This window comes from Muntiacus reevesi, chromosome 5 (genome assembly GCF_963930625.1).
Source record: "Muntiacus reevesi chromosome 5, mMunRee1.1, whole genome shotgun sequence".
NCBI classification, from domain to species: domain Eukaryota; kingdom Metazoa; phylum Chordata; class Mammalia; order Artiodactyla; family Cervidae; genus Muntiacus; species Muntiacus reevesi.
This window is the reverse complement of record NC_089253.1, coordinates 93,363,084-93,381,417: the sequence shown is the minus strand read 5'-3', so window position 1 is coordinate 93,381,417 and position 18,334 is coordinate 93,363,084. Positions and strand designations below refer to the sequence as shown.

The following is an 18,334-nucleotide window of genomic DNA, read 5'->3' as shown; positions in this document are numbered from 1 at the left end:
ATGTGAACAGACACCATCAGGCAGTCTTGCCCCTGGGCTCCATGACCGGTCCAGATTTCTCCACTGTTGTCTGACCACACGTGGGCCATGCTATGAAGTGTTGAGTTGGAGGGGTCACCGTGCCACCCATCCCCCCGGCTTAGGCCTCTGGAGCTGAGAGGAGATTGGTGTTCTCATTGGCAAACAGCAGGCCGTCCTGGCTCTGACCCCCAGCTCCTAATAAAGATTGCACCGTTCTCCCCACCCCCAACTCCATCTGACTCAGAGCAAGATCTGGATGGTGCTGTTTGGGAGTGGTGCTGTTGGCCTCCAGCCCCTTCTGGCAACCAGGCCTCTCTGCTTGTCCCCCTCGATGACTCCATGAGCACAATGGACACCTCAAGTGCACGCAGATTCGGTAGCTCTCGCCCTTTGCTGCCCATCTTGCTCTTAGGGGAGGAGTCGTCTCCTATCTTGGGGCTCCTGGCTTCTGGGAGAGAGAGGAAGGGGAGTTACACAAGCGCCTTTCCGGATCTGTGTGGTTTCGAGCAGTTACACCTCTTCCTGTCTCTTCTCGAGGCACCCTGTGGCTGTCGTGGCTCCCGCAGGCTCTGGGCCCGTAAGGACGGTGGTTTTATGCTGTGTCACAGTCAGAGCGATACCTCAGGGCTTTGGTAGGAAGGATTTCCAGGGTTCGAGAAACAGCATGCAAAGTGACATCAGTTTGAGAAGCAGGAACTGGAGTCCTAACCCTGAGGCCTGTGTTTCCGGGGAGATCACCCAACGCCCGTCACACGCCCGTCTCACCCAGGCACCATGAGCTTCTCCCTGGTCCCCCAGTCAGTACTCACAGAGCATCTTCCATGTACCTGATGCTGCTGGGACAATCAGTGGGCACGGGAAGTGACGCCCCCTCCCCTGTTGGAGCCAACATCCCTGTGGTCTCAGGGGAAATGTTGTTGTTCAGTCACTCAGTTGTGTTGGACTCTGCAGCCCCGTGGACTGCAGCATACCAGGCACCTCTGTCCTTCACCATCTCCCAGAGTTTGCTCAGATTCACATCCACTGAGTCAGTGATGCCATCCAACCATCTCATCCTCTGTCGCTCTCTTCTCTTCCTGCCCTCAATCTTTCCCAGCATCAGGGTCTTTTCCAGTGAGTCGGCTCTTCATATCAGGTGGTCAGAGTATTGGAGCTTCAGCTTCAGCATCAGTTTTTCCAAAGAATATTCAGGGTTGATTTCCTTTAGGATCAACTGGTTTGATCTCCTTGCAGTCCAAGGGTCTCTCAAGAGTCTTCTTCAGCACCGCAATTTAAAAGCATCAGTTCTTTGGCCCTCAGCCTTCTTGAGCCTTGGGATTACAGCCTTGTCATGGCGAAGGGACTTGCATAACTCAATGAAGCTATGAGTCTTGCCGTGCAGGGCCACCCAAGACAGACAGGCCATAATGAAGAATTCCAACAAAACGTGGTCCACTGGAGGAGTGAATGGCAAACCACTCCAGTCTTCTTGCCGCAGGAACCCTATGAACAGTATGGAAAGGCTGGGAAAATGAGGACAGGGTAAGGATGAGGAAGAATCTGTCACTGGTGTCTCCATGGTGAACCACCAAGACGGCCTCAAGGGGCCCCACCTCCTGGTCATATTTGGGCTGGGCTTTGTGACCCATAGACACATCTCCTGAGTCTCAGTCAGGTAAGACAAAGCAGCTTCTCTCTCTCCATTCCTCACCCTGGAGGAAGCCAACTGCTTTGACCTGAGAGATCCAGGGAGTACAGGACTCAGCCTGTGCATGGCCTCATCCAGGAGACGTCTAAGAAGAGGAGCCTTCAAGGGAATTCCCTGGCAGTCCAATGGTTAGAACTCTGACCTCTCACTGCCGAGGGCCAGGGTTCAGTCCCAGACCAGGGGATGAAGATCCCGTAAGCTGCATGGTGAGGCAAGAAAAAAGAAGAGGAGCCTTCAGATGAGACTGTGGCCCCAGCTGACATCCTGCCGGCAGCCTCAGGAGAAACCTTGAGCCAGAACCACCCAGTCAAGTCATTCCCAGACTCCTGATTCCAAAACTGTGTGAGAATCCTTTGTTGTTGTAAGCCACTAATCCTTGTCATGTGGCAATAGATAACTGATACAGTGTTATCATTCTTAAGACCTCAGCGATCTAGGGCCAAGCCTTCTGGACCCTCCAAGCTTCCAGGATGGTCCGGAATGAGGTGCAGCCCCAGACGGCCCCCACCGTGACACTGAGTCATGCCTGTGCATGGTCTCTTCGGTAAGCAATGAGACTTTTTCTGGAAATGTGAAAAAGATGAGAAGACTTCTGAGAGCAAGGGAGAGAGGCAGCAAAGAAAAAGAGTTGTAGTGAGTCTGAGGACCCTGAAAAGTGATTTTTCTGGAAGGCAGGACTGCTGCCCGGGAGCAGGCTGCCTCCAGGATGGACACACCTATGCAAGAACGACCTCACCTGCCGTTGGCTGAGGACACACGTGTTCAGGAAGGAGCTATGATCTCAGACTTTCCCGGCCCTGGGCAGCACTTTCCCTCAGGCAGGCTGAGAACAGGCAGATCCCAGCCCCCGAGGCCCTCACTGCTCACCCCACCTGGTAACACATCAGCTCCTCCCCGACTCCTCTTACCATCCCATCTCACAGACAGAGAAACTGACACTTGGGAAGGTCGAGAGATTTGCCCAAGGCCAGACACCGGTAAAGGGCGGTTACAGCTCAAACCGAGGGGGCCTCGCCTCCCTCCCCAACACCAGGAATGGTCTCCCGGAGTCACTCAGAGTGGAGCCCTGTCACCCACCCAGCCCTAGAAGAAGATGGAAACGTGTATAGGCTCCCGCAGGATTCTTTCTTAATACTAATTTTTATTTATTTGACTGCACCAGGTCTTTAGTTGCAGCGTGTGGAATCTAGTCCCCTGACCAGGGACCAAACCCGGACCCCCTGCACTGGGAGCACAGAGTCTTAGCCACTAAACCACCAGGGAAGTCCCTCCAGCAAGATTTCCATTTAGAAACAGTTACCCTCTCCAGAAGGGCTTCCTGGGTGGCGTTAGTGATAAAGAACACACCTGTCAATGCAGGAGACATAAGAGACGTGGGTTCAGTTCCTGGGTTGGGAAGATCCCCTGAAGGAAGGCACACCAACCCACTCCAGTATTCTTGCCTGGAGAATCCCATGGGCAGAGGAGCCTATTGGGCTACAGTCCATGGGATCACAAAGAGTCAGACATGACTGAAGTGATTTAGCACTCATACACCCTCTCCAAAGCTCAAAGGGCTAACTTCGCATCAAGAAATCTCACTTACATGAAGTTTCCCGTCACCTAAGTTTTGGGCTCCAGAGTCTATGGTAGAGAGACAGCCTGACCTCCTTTTCCAGTAACTGGAAGTAGCTCCCCATCACCCACTGGAGTTATAATTTAGTGTAACAAGAATGACCCTGAATACCAAAGCACAGCAGAACATGCCGCCAGCAGTGCTAAAGGTAAAAGTCCATCCACCTTCTGGGTAACAGTCCTGGTGGCATGTCAGTGTGTTCCTGGTTCTGCCAGCTCCACACCACAGGGCAGCTGGCGATGCCCAGTTAAGGCCAGGTGGCTCTTGCATGGGAGCCTGGCCTCTTTGAACCATAGCGGGTGGGAGTTGTCTCAAGCAGTTTCGTTCATGACAATGGCAGAGGCTCCAATGCAAGTCTCCTATGGCTGAGGCTGGAGATGACACCTCATCATTCTGCTCATTCTCCACTGGCCTGAGCATGTGTGTGTGTGTGTGTGTGTGTGTGTGTGTGTGTGTGTGTGGTGTGTGTGTGTGTGTGTGTGTGTGTGTGTGTGTGTGTGTGTGTGCGCGCGCACATGATGGGGGGAAGTGGCAGAGTCATTCAGCAAAGGACCTGTTTATGGGAGAAGTGAGGCATGGAGACTGATGACTCAGTCTCCTAGACCCTCATTCCCTCCTTCTATGCAAATCAGATGCCAGCTCATCAACCAGAACATCTGAGAAACCAGAGCAGGTGGTCCGCCAAGCAGACTCAGTCAGAAAGCATCTCTCAACTCACAGACTTGGTCTGAACTTTATGGTTTCTTGGCTTCATTGTGAATTCTTTTTCTTCTCTCACATGGATGCACTGAATTCTTCCCTGTCATGCAAGTAGCTCTTATCAAGTCTGAGAAGTCAGATTCCATCTTTAATGCTGAGGGTGAAGGGTCAGAGAAAGAGGGAGAGAGAAGGAGCCACTTCCAGCTCTGAATTGGACACCCTCAGGGACATCAGCTCCCAGAATAATATAGTTATTTATTCTGAGCTGCAACAGAGAAATTGAGGGTCTTATAGGCCAGCCACCCACTTTGCAGATGAGAAAACTGAGGCTTGAAGACAGAGCTCATGTGTCCTAGTCAAGGGTGCCTCACCGTGGTCTTCTATGACCCTGAACTTTTTGCCCAGTTCATCCAGTTTATTCTGGGGCTTTCCCTCTGTGGGTGTCAGTGCGCGTGTCCATGTTTAAAATCATGTCATGAGTCCACTTGCCCAGAAGACTGTCAGCCCAAGCCTCAGGTCCAATCCCACCGCTCTGGGGCCCTCGGTCAAGTCCCTGAAAGAGTCTGACCATCAGGACCTGGCTGGGGTTGCAGCTTTGATGACAGCCTGAGACCTGCAGGAGTCCGTGTTTGTGTTTTCTTCCCATTTAAACTCGGCCTCCAGCCTCTCATGTCTCTGCGCTCCGAGCCTTAACCGGCTGCATAGCGGCCTTTCTGGGAAAACTGAAGTGGGGAAAACACTTACAGTGAGAGGTTGCAGGGGAACTGGATCCTCACGCAGCCTCAGAGAGGCCTCCTTGTGGTTACCGGGTAATTATGAAGGAAGGAGTGCGCCGCGCCAGGTGGAAGCCGTCTTAACCAAGTGACAGAACCTGGCTTGCCCGTCATGGGCAAGCACACGTGTGCGTCCTGTTTAGATGCTTCAGAAGGACACACCTCGCCAAAAAGCTTTCAGTTCAGTTCAGTTCAGTCCAGATCTAATCATCAGGCTACAGGCAGACAAATGCAAACCATGGGGCCGTCTGCAGGACTCACGGCCTGAGCTTTGCAAAAACCTCAATACCACGAAAAGCAAAAATGAAAACAGCGGTGGGGGTGGGAGTGGAGGCGGTGCTGGCTCAGGAGAGACAGGAGGGAAATAACTGAGGCCATTTGTGAACCTTGAGTGGATTCTGGAATTTTTTAAGCTGTAGAATCATTGGGAAATTTTTAATCATTTTGGAATCATTGGGAAATTTTTAATCTCCATTTTATTTATTTCTTCTTTGATCTTTATTACTTCCTTCCTTCTGCTGACTTCAGATTTTGTTTGTTCTTTTTCTAGTTCTTTTATTAGGTGGTAGGTTAGGTTGTTTATATGAGATTTTTGTTTTTTGAAGATTGAGGAACATTTTAACATAGGCTATATATCAGATTGTTGTTGTTGCTAAGTCGTGTCCTACTCTTTGCAATCCCATGGATTTGCAGCCCACCAGGCTCCACAGTCCATGGGATTTTTCCAGGCAAGAATACTGAAATGGGTTGTCATTTCCTTCTCCAGGGGATCTTCCCAACCCAAGGATTGAACCCATGTCTCCTGCATTGACAGACAGATTCTTTTCCACTGAGCCACCTATATGGGGTGGTATTGAGTTAATTGCCTTAGTCATGATCCTAGTATTGGGCTATATAAAACAGAATTCTTATTCTCAAAAGATGCTTGTTGCAGTGCTGAGGGGTGACGTGCATGAGCTCACAACTATCAAATGGTTCAGGAAAAAAATGTGTGTGAGAAGAGGGGGTGGAAGACGTGAGGGAGGGGGAGGGGAGGCAGTGCATGCAAACGGGGCAGATGTGGACCATGGGTAAGTAGGATGAAGGGTAGCAGGTGTTTGCTGCTGTTCTAAGCTTTTACAGTCTTTCTGATGTTTGAAAGTTTTCAAAATAATAAGTTGTAGGGAAGACTGTCCCCAATTGGAGCCTCCTGACCCTCTAGGTTCCCTGTTGTCCCTCAGCTCAACCTGCAAAGGGTGAGAGCTGGGACTGACTCAGCATCTGTCCTCCTGGACTCAGAGCATGTCTTCTCTTTGCTTCCTTTAGAAAGTATGAACAGGCCTTTGTGAGCACTCCGTGCTGTTGTCTCCAGGTGTAAATCAGGTAGTTTGTTCAAGGTCACACGTAGATCCAGTCGGCATGCAGGAGACGGAAGGGACCCAACCTTCAGACTCACAGCCTGGACCCCGAGCCACACCCTCTCAGCTGCCCCTCCCGTCCCTCTTGAGCCTGGTGTGTTGTCACACGGTTTCTGAATAATCCCGGGGAGTGGGGGGCATACTCGCCTGCCTGCCTTAGAGGTGCGGGAGCCCAGCGCAGCCTGGGAGTCACAGCATCCCCACTGGGGGTCATGTCCTCGGGGATTGGCTGCCTGGCAGATGCAGTGGCTCCTGATTGGATGGTGGCAGCTGCAGAGCAAGGAGGTGGGCTCTGGGCACGTTGGCTGTGCCCCTGAACTGTGTCCTGAATGCTAAGCAGGGGGCTTGGGGAAACCTCACCAATCCTTTGTCCCCCTGGGGCAGCCAAGGTACTGACCTCCCCAGGAGGAATGAGACAAGCACGGATCGTGGCTTGTGGTTCTTTTCCTCAGAAGTGGGCATCAGAGCATGGGCAGGCCCGGCTGTGAGCCGAGGAGCTCACTTCTGACCCTGAGGGACCTGACCTTCCAAAGTCCGGGCTAGGGGTAAGGAGTAGGGCGCCTTGCTAAGTGATCACTGCCACCTGTAGCTGCCGTGAGCGCCCCTACTGGACAAAGCGGGCATTGCAACCCCAGAGAAGACTGCCCTGTCGCCTGCTCCTCAAGCCCCAGTCCCTAACCCTTCCCCTACCCGAGGTGTGCCAGGCACAGCTGTGAACCCAGCAGACAAAACTCCCTGCATCCATGGAGCTGACATATTGGGATCATAAATGAGACAGCAAGTGAAATATAAGATGTGCTGGAAGGTGACAGGTGCCAAGGAAGTGTTAAGATAGTGTCCAGAGAAGGGGGTTCCCAGGTGGCTTAGTGGTAAAGAATCTGCCTGCAGTGCAGGAGACTCCACAGATGCAGGTTCAGTCCCTGGGTTGGGAAGATCCCCTGGAGAAGGAAATGGCAACCCACTCCAGTATTCTTGCCTGGAACATCCCATGGACAGAGGAGCCTGGTGGGCTACAGTCCATGGGGTTGCAAACAGTTGGGACAATACTGAGCAACTGAGCATGCATGCATACACATCCAGAGATGATAATGTGACCTCTGTATCAGGAGGTGAAGGCCAGGGTCCCTCAGGTGGGCCTGGGGTCAGAGAGCTTGGACAGAGGAAGAGCAGGTGTGGACACCCTGAGGTTGGGGTTCTGTGGGGTTCACGGGACCCTATGGAGCCCATATATCTGTGGCAGTGAGCAAAGAGGCAGGAGGCAGGGTGGGATGTCAGAGAGGTCGTGGCTCAGGCGAAGGCCACTGTTGAGGTGGAGGCCACTATTGAGCCTGAGGCTTTCACTCTGGATAGAAGGGAAACCACTGGAAGGACTGATTGGAGTAGCATGATCTGCGCCCCTCCCCCCTCAGTGGGCTGGGGTCAGGGAAAGGGCATTCATACCATGCAAGCTAAGTCGCTTCAGTCATGTCTGACTCTTTGCAACCCCATGCGCTGTAACCGGGCAGACTTCTCTGTCCATGAGATTTCCCAGGCAAGAATACTGGAGCGGGTACCCATTTCCTCCTCCAGGGGATCTTCCCTACCCAGGGATCGAACTCCAATCTCTTGCATCTCCTGCATTGGCAGGCAAATTCTTTACCACTAGTGCCACCTGGGAAGCCCCAAGGAAAGTGAATTATCCAGTATGATACTGGCTGACCGCGGTGTTACTTCCTGGCCTGAGAAAAACAGCCCAGACCCCAAGCCCACAGATTGGCTCTGGTCCCCCCATCTCTACAGAGTTTGGGCAACAGAGAAGTACTCCCAGAACCTCAGGAAAGCAGTCAGGGAGGGGTGGGGTAGGAGCATGGAGGGATGGAGCGGAATCTTCACCGGCACTGAACCGGATCTCAGGCTCATCTGAGCCCCCCTGGGTTTGTCTGTTTGTCTGACGTGTACGTGTGTGCTCAGTCAGTCATGTCTGACTCTTTGCAACCCCATAGGCTGTAGCCCGCCAGGCTCCTCAGTGCATGGAAATCTCCAGGCAAGAATACTGGAGTGGGTAACCATTCTCTTCTCCAGGGGATCTTCCAGCCCAGGGATCGAACTTGTTTCTCCTGCATTGGCAGGTGGATTCTTTACTGCTGAGTCAACAGGGAAGCCCTGACTATCTGACGAAGGACATACAGATGCCCAAGGAACCAGGCTTCAGGATCACAGAGCATCTTGACCATACCTGACTGGTCTTTTTTAACCAGCTCCCCTCTTTCTCTGCTCTCCCTTCAGAACCTCGCCTCCGTGAAGAAGGGAGTGCATCAGGACAAGTAAGGCCGGCTCCATGTATCCGGAATCAACCACAGGCTCCCCAGCTCGGCTCTCCCTACGGCAGACGGGCTCCCCCGGCATGATCTACAGGTGACCCCCCTGTGCCATCCCCCAAGCCCCTCCCAGGATCAGTCCTGCCTCTGAGGAGGGGTCCCCAAGCGAACCACCTCCCCATGACCCAGAGAGAAGGGACTAAGTGAGCCCACAGGGCTGTAAGTTGCATGCAAGCCAGCCATTTCCCCATGGTACCCCATGAACTATAGCCCACCAGGCTCCTCTGTCCATGGGATTTTCCAGGTAAAAATACTGGAGTAGGTTGCCATTCCTTCTCCAGGGGATCTTCCAGACCTGGGATCAAACCCGGGTTTCCTGCATTGTAAGCAGATTCTTTACCATCTGAGCCACCAAGGAAGCCTTTAAGACCAAAATGGGAAAGAAAAATATGAGAGGTTTGACCAGGTGGGATAGAGCCAGGATTAGACTCCTGCCTTGTCTCTGACTCTTCTGAAATATTCCGTGGGAGGTAACAGAGGCCCTTCCTGGATTCCGTTTCTCTTTTACACGTCATGGCTCCTGTGGTTCCACCAGCTTCCCCGACACCCTGAATGAGGCTCAAAGCCTTATAGCCAGTGTGGAGCCTGTGGACAGTGGGGGCGGCCAGGTGCTCACTGGGCTCATGAGAACTTCTCCTGGAAAGGCCACTTCCAGATCCAGCCCTGGGTCTTTCCATTTGGAAAATAGCCCAGGCTGAACCACAGGGAGGTAGTGGGGAAGGTGTGGGGTGGAGCCGCTGGCTCCATGGTCAGAGCACGGACCCTGATGGCGTTGCTGGCACAGAAGACTGGGGTGTGAGTGGAACCCTGGGAGCTCATCAGTCCTTCAGCTGCTGGATCTTCAGGTCACTGTCAGGGCCTGAGCCAGAGTAAATGTCTGCAAAAACCATGGGGAACAGGGGCATCCCTCCTTCATCGAGATCCTAAAAAGAACCCCATGGTCACGTGCAGACTTGCCAGCAGGTGGATGTGGGCATTTCCTGGTTTGAGTGTTTTCAATCGTTGTTATAAAGCATGATTCGTGAAAATCCAAAGACTCCCCCAGAGGTTAACCTCTAAGCTTCACTTCGCCGCCTGAATGAGAACCAGGCCAGGCACAGAGACGCCCCCCTGTCCAAATAAACGGGCCTCTGCCTCCCTGTGCCACTGGGTGGCGCTGCCGCCGAGCGCTCGGTACCCAAGCGGAGGGGGGCGGGGCCGGGGTTGCGGAGCGTCGGTGATGCTTCCCGGGCTGGCACCTCCCTGTGCAAGGCTGATGACAACTGTGGCTTCTCTCTCTTCTCTCCCTGTCTCCTTCTCTCTCCTCCATTGCTGTCCGCAGTACTCGGTATGGGAGCCCCAAAAGACAGCTCCAGTTTTACAGGTAACGAGCTTCTCCGTTTTCCCTAAAACCAGCGGCAAGCATGGGAGCGGGTGGGAGGACCCCGCCATCCGGGCCGGGGGCGCTGGTGATTTCTCCGCGCGTGAAAATCCTCCCGGTGAGACTCAGGCTCTGGTCCTCTCTCGGTGTTGCGACGGCACCATGATGAAACCGTGCAGTCGGGCTTGTCGTGTGGGTTCATCTGGAGCTTGCTTTGATTTGAGCTGGGCTCCCACCAGATCTCTCTTAAAACCTCGCTCCTCCGGCAGCAGATCGAGTCTTTTCCTGTGATCCCAGCTTTGTGCTCTTCGGTGGTCAAACTGAAAGACATGCCCCCAGCCCCTCATTCTCCCCCTTGTCCTTGGTTCTGAGCTGATTTGCAGTCTACAGAGCTCCCTGGGGTGTGTGGCTCCGTCGGGACCTGGGTCAGGGTGGGGTTGGATGTGCTGGCTTCTTTCTGATTATTTCTCTGATGAAAGTCAGCACACCGTGTCCCCAGGGGGAGAGGCTGTCAGCAGACGGACAGGCTTGCAGTCCAGCCTGAGGCACGTCCCATGAGCCGAGTCCTCTGGGACAGATCCCTGTCTCCCTCTGTGCAGCCTCTTCCTAACCTCTAGGGTAAGGCATGCACCACGAACACACATGCTCTTGAAAATCTCTAACTCCAGGAATTTACTTTGACATTTTCCTCCACGGGGAACATGTCAGGCTTATGGAACTCACAGGGCAGCGCCGCCAGCTTTGGGACTGGACACGCAGTGGGCAGGGCTCTGTCTGTGGTGCATCGTGGCCTCCAGGCCTGAGAGGTCTCTGTCAAGAGCCAGCTCCCTGGCGTTTGCACCCCAACAGTGACAGAGCCGTGCCGTCTTATTGGTGATGCTCCAGGGGTCTTGCTTGGGCAGTAGGTGCACCCCAGCAGTGACAGAGCCGAGGTGTCTTATTGCCAATGCGCCAGGGGTCTTGCTCGGGCAGTGGGTCTGAGGGTCGGCACTGGACTTCCGTGTGATTCTTCCTTCATACAGTCTTGGGCCTGGCTCTGAACATGACTGTGGGTCTGGGTCCTCAGGCTCGTTTTCCCACTCATGCTTCGGTGCCTCCCATGAGATCTCTCCCCTTAAAGAGAACTCTAAAGCGAGGTCGAAATATGATTCTGCTGGAGGTTTGGCTAGATAACGTCTTGCTCGAAATAGTTAGGGCTGAACTTATTAGGTTTGCAAATGCTCTTACTGGATACAAGTGTTTATCATCATATACATATGTATGTGTATGTGTGTTGTGTGTATGTGTGTGTGTATTTGTATGTGTGTACATGTGTTGTGTGGGTATGTGGGTATGCGTGTGTGTATATGTGTATATTGTGTATGTGTGTGTGTGCATGTATGTATGACGTAATATGCCAGAATGAACGTGTGCCATCCGTCCAGAAGGATTCAACCAGTGAAACCAGACATGCACTTAAACAGCATCCTTAGACGCTGTTCTGAGGCCTGCCTCACTCCCAGAAGGAAAGGAGTAGGTGAGATGAGACCAGGCCAGGCTGGCAGCTGAAAGGGCCCATAGGAATTTCCCAGTAAGTCGAGTGGAAATGAAAGGGTGCCCCACGCCCCTTGCTAACCCCAGAACCCCCCGGATCCACCCTTTTGTCCACCCTCTGGGGACCCTTCTGGGTGAGCATATGATCCCTGTGAGGCCTTCTTGCCCCGAGGAAGGGCTGTGTGGGGGAATTGAATCCCCGAATCTGAAGACATCCCCCACCCCACTCCCTGCTCAGCCTCTCAGCTCCACATTCAACACCACAGGCTCTGGCCTTCCTGCCCTTTGAGGCTCCAGTGTGGTTACTTCACACAGACACTCAGGCGTCTTTTGCAGGGCCTCTGGTGATGACCTTAATGGGGTGTGATCATCCAGCATACTGGGTGCCACTCCCAGTGTGGTATCCTCATCACCCAGCTCTGACATGGCTGAGGGATGGTTATTTAAGTCAGCCAGAAGGGTGGCACCCCTCCTCCAACAGGGCAAAGTGTCCAAGGCCCTGCCCTCCAGCAACTCACAGACAGGTAAGAGGGAAGACCGTGTACCTGTCAGCTCATACACAGGAGGCTGCATAACAAACTACCCCAAGACTCAGGGGCTTATGTGTATGTGGGTTGACTGAAGTCAGTTCATCTAGGCTGTACTCAGCCGGATTGGTCTCTGAGCTTCAGGCTGAAAGCAAGTTTCACCCTCTCTCCATCCTTCCTAACCAGGGGCCATCCCAGGTCTCTTCTCGTGGCAGAAGTGCCAGAGGAAAAATGTCTGTGAAGGCCAATGGTTAGAACAGGCGCAGTCACTGTTGCTCATTCTTTGGGTCAAAGCAAGCTCATAACCAAGCCCAATGTCAAGGGGAAAGTATACTCCCCCCACCCCAGGGGAGAATCACAGTCACGTGATACAGAGAAGGGAAAAGGATGGACCACAGTCACGTGATACAGAGAAGGGAAAAAGATGGGCCACAGTCACGTGATACAGGGAAGGGGAAAAGGATGGGCCACAGTCATGTGATACAGGGAAGGGGAAAAGGATGGGCCACAGTGGTGCAATCCTGCTGTTCCTGTTGTTCAGTTGATAAGTCGTGTCCAACTCTTTGTGACCCCATGGACTGCAGCATACCAGGCTTCTCTGTCCTCTTCTATCTCCCAGAGTTTGCTCAAACTCATGTCCACTGACTCAGTGACACTATCTAGCCATCTCATCCTCTGTGCTGTGCTGTGCTTAGCCGCTCAGTCCTGTCCGACTCTTTGGGGCCCCCTGGGCTGTAGCCTGCCACGCTCCTCTGTCCATGGGGATTCTCCAGGCAAGAATACTGGAGTGAGTTGCCATGCCCTCCTCCAGAGGATCTTCCCAACTCAGGGATCGAACCCAGGTCTCCTGCATTACAGGTGGATTATTTACCGTCTGAGCCACCAGGGGAGCCCAAGAATACTGGAGTGGGTAGCCTATTCATTCTCCAGGGGATCTTCCCAATCCAGGAATCGAACTGGGGTCTCCTGCACTGCAGGAGATTCTTTACCAGCTGAGCTACCAGGGAAGCCTTCTCATCCTCTGCTGCCCCTTTTATGACATTGTTGCACTGCAAGGAGATCAAACCAGTCAATCCTAAAGGAAATCAGCCCTGAATATTCATTAGAAGAACTGATGCTGACTATAATCTTCCCCAAACCTAAGTCACTCTAATAGCATCTAGGAGGCAAACGGGTCTTGGGAGAGTCCAGAGAGCTGTTGGAGGTTTGAGGATGGAGTGAGTGGTTAGCTGGCTGGGAGTCAGGGAAGGTGTCATAGAGCCTTTGAGCTGGACCTTATTCAGGCTGGACAGAATTCAACACACACACCAGTAAGAGCATTCCAGTAGAGGGGACAGTCTGAACACAGCTCAGAGAGGTACCCAGAGAACAGGAAGTAGCAGTCACATCATCTGGGCCCTCAGGGACAGGATAGGAAAGAGAGTGACCAGAGGCCAGGCTAGAGAGGCAGATGAGGATCTGAGGATGGAGGGCCAAGAATGCCAATCAGAGGAGCCTGACTGCCTTTGGTGGGCACTGGGGAGACATCGATGGTGTTAGAGCAGGGCAGGGGTCAGGGCTCTGCTGCAAGAAGGAAGCATAGGAGCAGGGGATGAGATGGGGGGAATGGGGAGGCTGGATGTGGGAGCCAGGAGAGGTGAAGAAGGGCTGAACCACTGGGACCATGGGAGGACGGAGTGGAGGTTATGAGGAGCCAGGTCCACAGGGCTTGGTGTCCCAGGGCAGGCATGGAGAAGGACAATGTGATGAGAGGGAAATGGTACCCAGGGGAAGGAGATGGGCCTCATTCCAAGCAGGTCAGGCTAATGACCACCACCCAGCAGTGAGGCCACAGTGGCCACTTCCAGCCTGGGCATGACATGTGACACAGAGGCCACGGAACTGACTGTGGGCTTCGGCCTTTAAGAACCATCCCAGGGGCTTCCCTGGTAGTCAGTGGTTAGGATTCTGTGCTTCCACTACAGGGAGTATGGGTTCAGTGCCTGGTCAGGAAACAGATCCCGTAAGCTGCATGGTGCGGCCAAAACAAACAAAATCTAAAGAAAAGAGAGAGAAGGAACCATCCCAGGTCCATCGTGAAGGCCTTTCCAGATCATCCTCCACTACCAGTCACCTCTACTTCCACGTCCTCGCCCAGCCTCACATTCTTTCCGCTCCACATCTGGGGGTGTGATCCCCCCACTCCTTGCAGCCAACCCTATTAGCAGTGTCACGAGGTGATCAACTCGGCCTCTGTCCAGAATCCCATGCCACTGGCACGATTTCTCAGCTGGAAGATAGTGTCATACTGAGTCTTTGGGGGGCAGGGGTCCCAGGATGACATGAAGGGCCCCTGTGGCCATGAGCCCAGAACAGGGCTCAGCATAGATCACCCCCAGGCTCAGCCGCAAAGCGTCTTCTGAACCCCAGCTCAGGACAGTGAGGAAGGGTCTCCGTGTGGTGTCTTCACAGCGAACTGCAGAAACCTTCTGTCCATATATAGGTCCTGGCAGCATAGGACATACAATCTGGGGCGCATCCCAGCAGAGGGAGGCAGGGCGTCCATCTGTGTGTGCTGAGGGCCTGTCTCGCCAGATCCCCACCCATTCACTGTGCGTGGTGGTCTTATGCTATGGGCCCCTGGGCTCCCCCACTTGCAGATAGTTAAGAACGTGATGGGAAGAAAGCCAACCAGCCTGGATCCCTTCCTCAAAGACCAGAAAGCCCAGCCTGCGCCTCCTCCCGGGGTCCAGTCTCTCCAGGCAGGGGAGCATGCGCCCAAGGGAATGGCAGGACCCCAGCCGGTTCCCCCTCCCAGCCAGGACGCAGAGGCTGACTTGCCAGACTGCACTACGGAACCGCACTTCCCGGGCTTTTAGGGGAAGAGGCGCGCTCGTGAATAATTCAGCCTCTCTCACTGAGATGCAGACGCCCTAATAGGACTAATGGACTCACTGCCTCCAAACCCGACCCTTGTGGGACCTCTCATTCACCGACTGCTTCTGACGTCCTGCAGTGACACTCCCTAATGAAAGAGCTGCCGCACCAGCTCCGTAGACGCCTGGTGAACCCTAGTAAATCAGACTGTGTCCCTTTTAACCAGCAGACGCCAGCGAGGCAGGTGAGTGGTCCCTTCAGCTCAGGAGGCAAGTGGCAGCCGCCTCCTTGGTGGGGGGGAGATGCTGCTGCGGGACAGGCACCCCGGGAATGGACAGCATTTGGGGATGCATTTGGCTGATCTGAAATGAGACCCTCTATATATTTTCAAAGTGGGAAACCTCAAAAAGAAAGCTAGTCCTAGGTAACCACAGGAGGAAGGAGGGTGGGCGTTCTGCTGCTTAAGCCTGCTTGCCTCCCAGCCCTGCCTCTCTGCCCATCCAGGGGACCTGGACTCCAGCTGGTACCCCATTGGGTTCCCCATTAAGACCCAGCATTTTCGAGTTTCCCCAAGAATGATGGCAACAGGAGGCTGGGTGCTGTCTGAAAGGTCTGTTTGGAAACACAGGCCTGAGAGAGCTGGGGGCTATTTCTTTGGGCCTTGGCTTACTGATGGTTCTCGAGCAAAAGTGATTTTGTTTTTCCCCTGATGCAATGCCCTGCATTTTCGAGTCGTGCCCCGGAATGATGCCGCATCAGCTCTGTAGATGCCTGGTGAACCCTAGTAAATGATGCCCCCACCTCCATGCGCGCCCGCTTTGGGAACTCTGGCTGGTTTCTCTGGTGTCCAGACACATGTTGCTGTTTCAAAGAGACCTTCCGGGTTCCTTCTGGATCCCACATCTCGGGCTTTGGTGGCTCCCAGTAAACAGATCTCGGTTCAGGAATCCCAGGTGGAAGGCTGTTCAGCAAGGTTGCGATTCCCGCAGCTTAATGAGGTTAATGTCTTCTTTCCATTTTTCTGTGTCACGGTATCTCTTCACATGAATTCCCCAGGTCCCCATCCACAGGGACAGATTTGCAAAAGGTAGGCCCTAGTGCAGAGGGGACCCTGTAGGGTCTTTAATTAGCAATGGTTGTTAAGGAAAGCTAATTCTTCTTGAGGTAAGTGGGCAGGGTGGCAAAGAGGAGGAGAGAGAGGTTGGGGTCACTGAGAAATCAGGGGGCCAAGGGAGGAGTTCCAACAAGGGGAGTCTTCCCGGGGCCCCTCATCCGAGCACCCAGCCCTGCTTGCCTGCGGAGGAGCCAGCTTATTTCCCTGTCCTCTCCCGCTGGGCAGCACTGTCACCGCCAGAGTCCCTCTGTGTCTTGCCTCCCTCAAGGACCTTAGGACGAGGAAGGTGTCCCAGCTCCATCCTCACTGTACTCTGCCCCTGGGGCGCAGACCCCTCTGTGAGCACTGCAGCCTTGCCCTCCACCTCAGGCCAGGGGCCACCGTGCCCACCCACAGCCCACGTCTCCTCCCACAGGTCCCCTGAACTGAGCCTGCCCTGTGCCGGGGCGACCCTTTCACCCAGCAGCAGGCTCTGGGCTCCCTCTGTGTGGCTGGTGGCCCTGCCCCACCCGTGGGCCCCTCCCAAGGCCACTATAACACAAGATAGGAGAGATGACAGGCAGGGGAGACCCCAGTTCCCACAGAGATAGTTGCTGTTCAGTCTCTAAGTCATATCTGACTCTTTGCAACCCCATGGACTACAGCATGCCAGGTTTCCCTGTCCTTCACTATCTCCCAGACATGATTGCCAGGTGGCACTAGTGGTAAGGAACCCCACTGCCAATACAGGAGACCTAAGAGACGTGGGTTCAATCCCTGGGTCAGGAAGATTCCCCGGAGGAGGGCATGGCAACTCACTCCAGTACTCTTGCCTGGAGAAGCTCATGGACAGAGGCGCCTGGTGGGCCAGAGTCCATGGGGTCGCAAAGAGTCAGATATGACTCTTTAGCAATTTAGCATGCATGAGATTTAGCCTGCACGAGAACCCTACAGAGAGGCTCCCCCCAATTCCTGGCAGCACCCACCAAGTTTGTCTCATTAGGAATGTGTGACTCTGCAAGACCAGGGGCAATGGATAGAGTTTACATTTCGTCCTGCATGGCCCCTAGAACCACTCAGGCCCGTGGTGAGGCTCCTGCCTGCTGGCCTGTCTCTTCTGCACCCTGTATTGTGTATTTTTGTGCCCACGCCACTTATCATGACTGGTGACACGTTCCACGTCTCATGGTTGGCAACCACCTCCCACACACACAGCACTCTCCCACCGCAAGGCCAGCCCTTGTCCAGTTGTCCAGGATGGTTCCATTTCACCCCCAGCAGCCCCCACAATAGGCCTCTGCCTGTCCCATTTCACAGATGTGGAAACTGAGGCTCAGAGTGGTCCAGGTACCTGCCTGGGTCCCACCAAGCAGGTGACACACAGGGCTGCCCCTGCTCATAACTGGGCCACTCAGCCACACGGTTACTGCAGCCCTGAGGCTGTGGCTAGACTTCTGGAGCCAGACCAGGATGGCTTTTTGCGGGTAATGTCTTGAAAGCTAATGGCTATTGATCTCAGCCTGGCTGGGCTGGGCTGGGGACGTGTGTGTCTGAGTTTAACCCTGTTTTTCGGGAGGTGCCCTGCGGCTGCTCCCCACCCAGCTGGTCTCTCCGAACACAGACCCCCAGGGAAGCCAGGAGTGGTCTGCTTTTGCCCCACGCAGGCCACGAGTCACAGGCTACACAGCTGCCTCTGAAGCAGTTGCTTGACGGGTTGTGGGCAGCGTGCATGTGGAGGGGAGGAGGGAGTTGGTGCTGCCCACCCCAAGGGCTTCCGAGGTGCCATTTCCTGGGCCACCCCTCCACACCTCGAGCCTGGGGCCCCCCTGTTGCCGGCATTGTGATTCTCCGGAAAAGTGGGGATTTTTGTGTTGGGGTGTGCCTGCTGGCAGAAGCACCCATCAGAGAGACCTTAGTCTAAACCCTGTGGGAATCCAGGGGTTCCAGGCCTTGCAGCCCCCTCCCCATGGGTCTGAACCATGGTGATGCAAGTCCTGGCCAGGAGAAGGCAGCCTGTAGAGAGATTGGCCTGATCAGGGGCCAGCCCAGCCCCTCCCCGTCAGCTGGGCCAGCCCAGTTCCTGCTCTAGGTGCTGAGCGCGCATGCGCACAGTAGTGAAAGTGGACAGAAGAGTCCCTTTCTTCTTGGACCTGACTTTCAGGAGGATCAGCTCAGCAAACAAGGTGATAGGGATACCTGTGGTCTGTCAGGTGATGACACCTGCCATGGAGAAGGAGCAATGAAGTGTCAGGTGGGGGTGGGGAGCTCACACGAGGAAAGACCAGCCCAGGCAGCTCCAGCACCATCTCCACCCTCAGGGACTCTGCAACTGTCTCAGGCCCCAGGATAGCCCCCAGCCCTTCCCAGGATAATAGAGCTTGTTCTCCCTTGGGGCACAGGTGGGGACAGAGCTTGT

At 54.2% G+C, this 18,334-nt stretch overlaps 1 protein-coding gene across 5 annotated transcripts in view; it reads left to right on the top strand.

The window, feature by feature from the left end:
* The window catches only part of KCNAB2 (potassium voltage-gated channel subfamily A regulatory beta subunit 2), a 97,238-nt gene that overhangs the window by 30,867 nt on the left and 48,037 nt on the right, over positions 1-18,334 (top strand). For 3 of the 5 annotated variants that reach the window (XM_065936856.1, XM_065936854.1, XM_065936855.1), the window contains exons 2-3: positions 8,458-8,586; positions 9,871-9,912. In XM_065936856.1, the coding sequence (XP_065792928.1) occupies positions 8,510-8,586; positions 9,871-9,912 (119 nt within the window). In that variant the 5' untranslated portion in view covers positions 8,458-8,509. Of the gene's footprint in view, positions 1-8,457; positions 8,587-9,870; positions 9,913-18,334 lie in introns of those variants that run through there. The other 2 variants (XM_065936858.1, XM_065936859.1) reach the window with 2 other exon arrangements.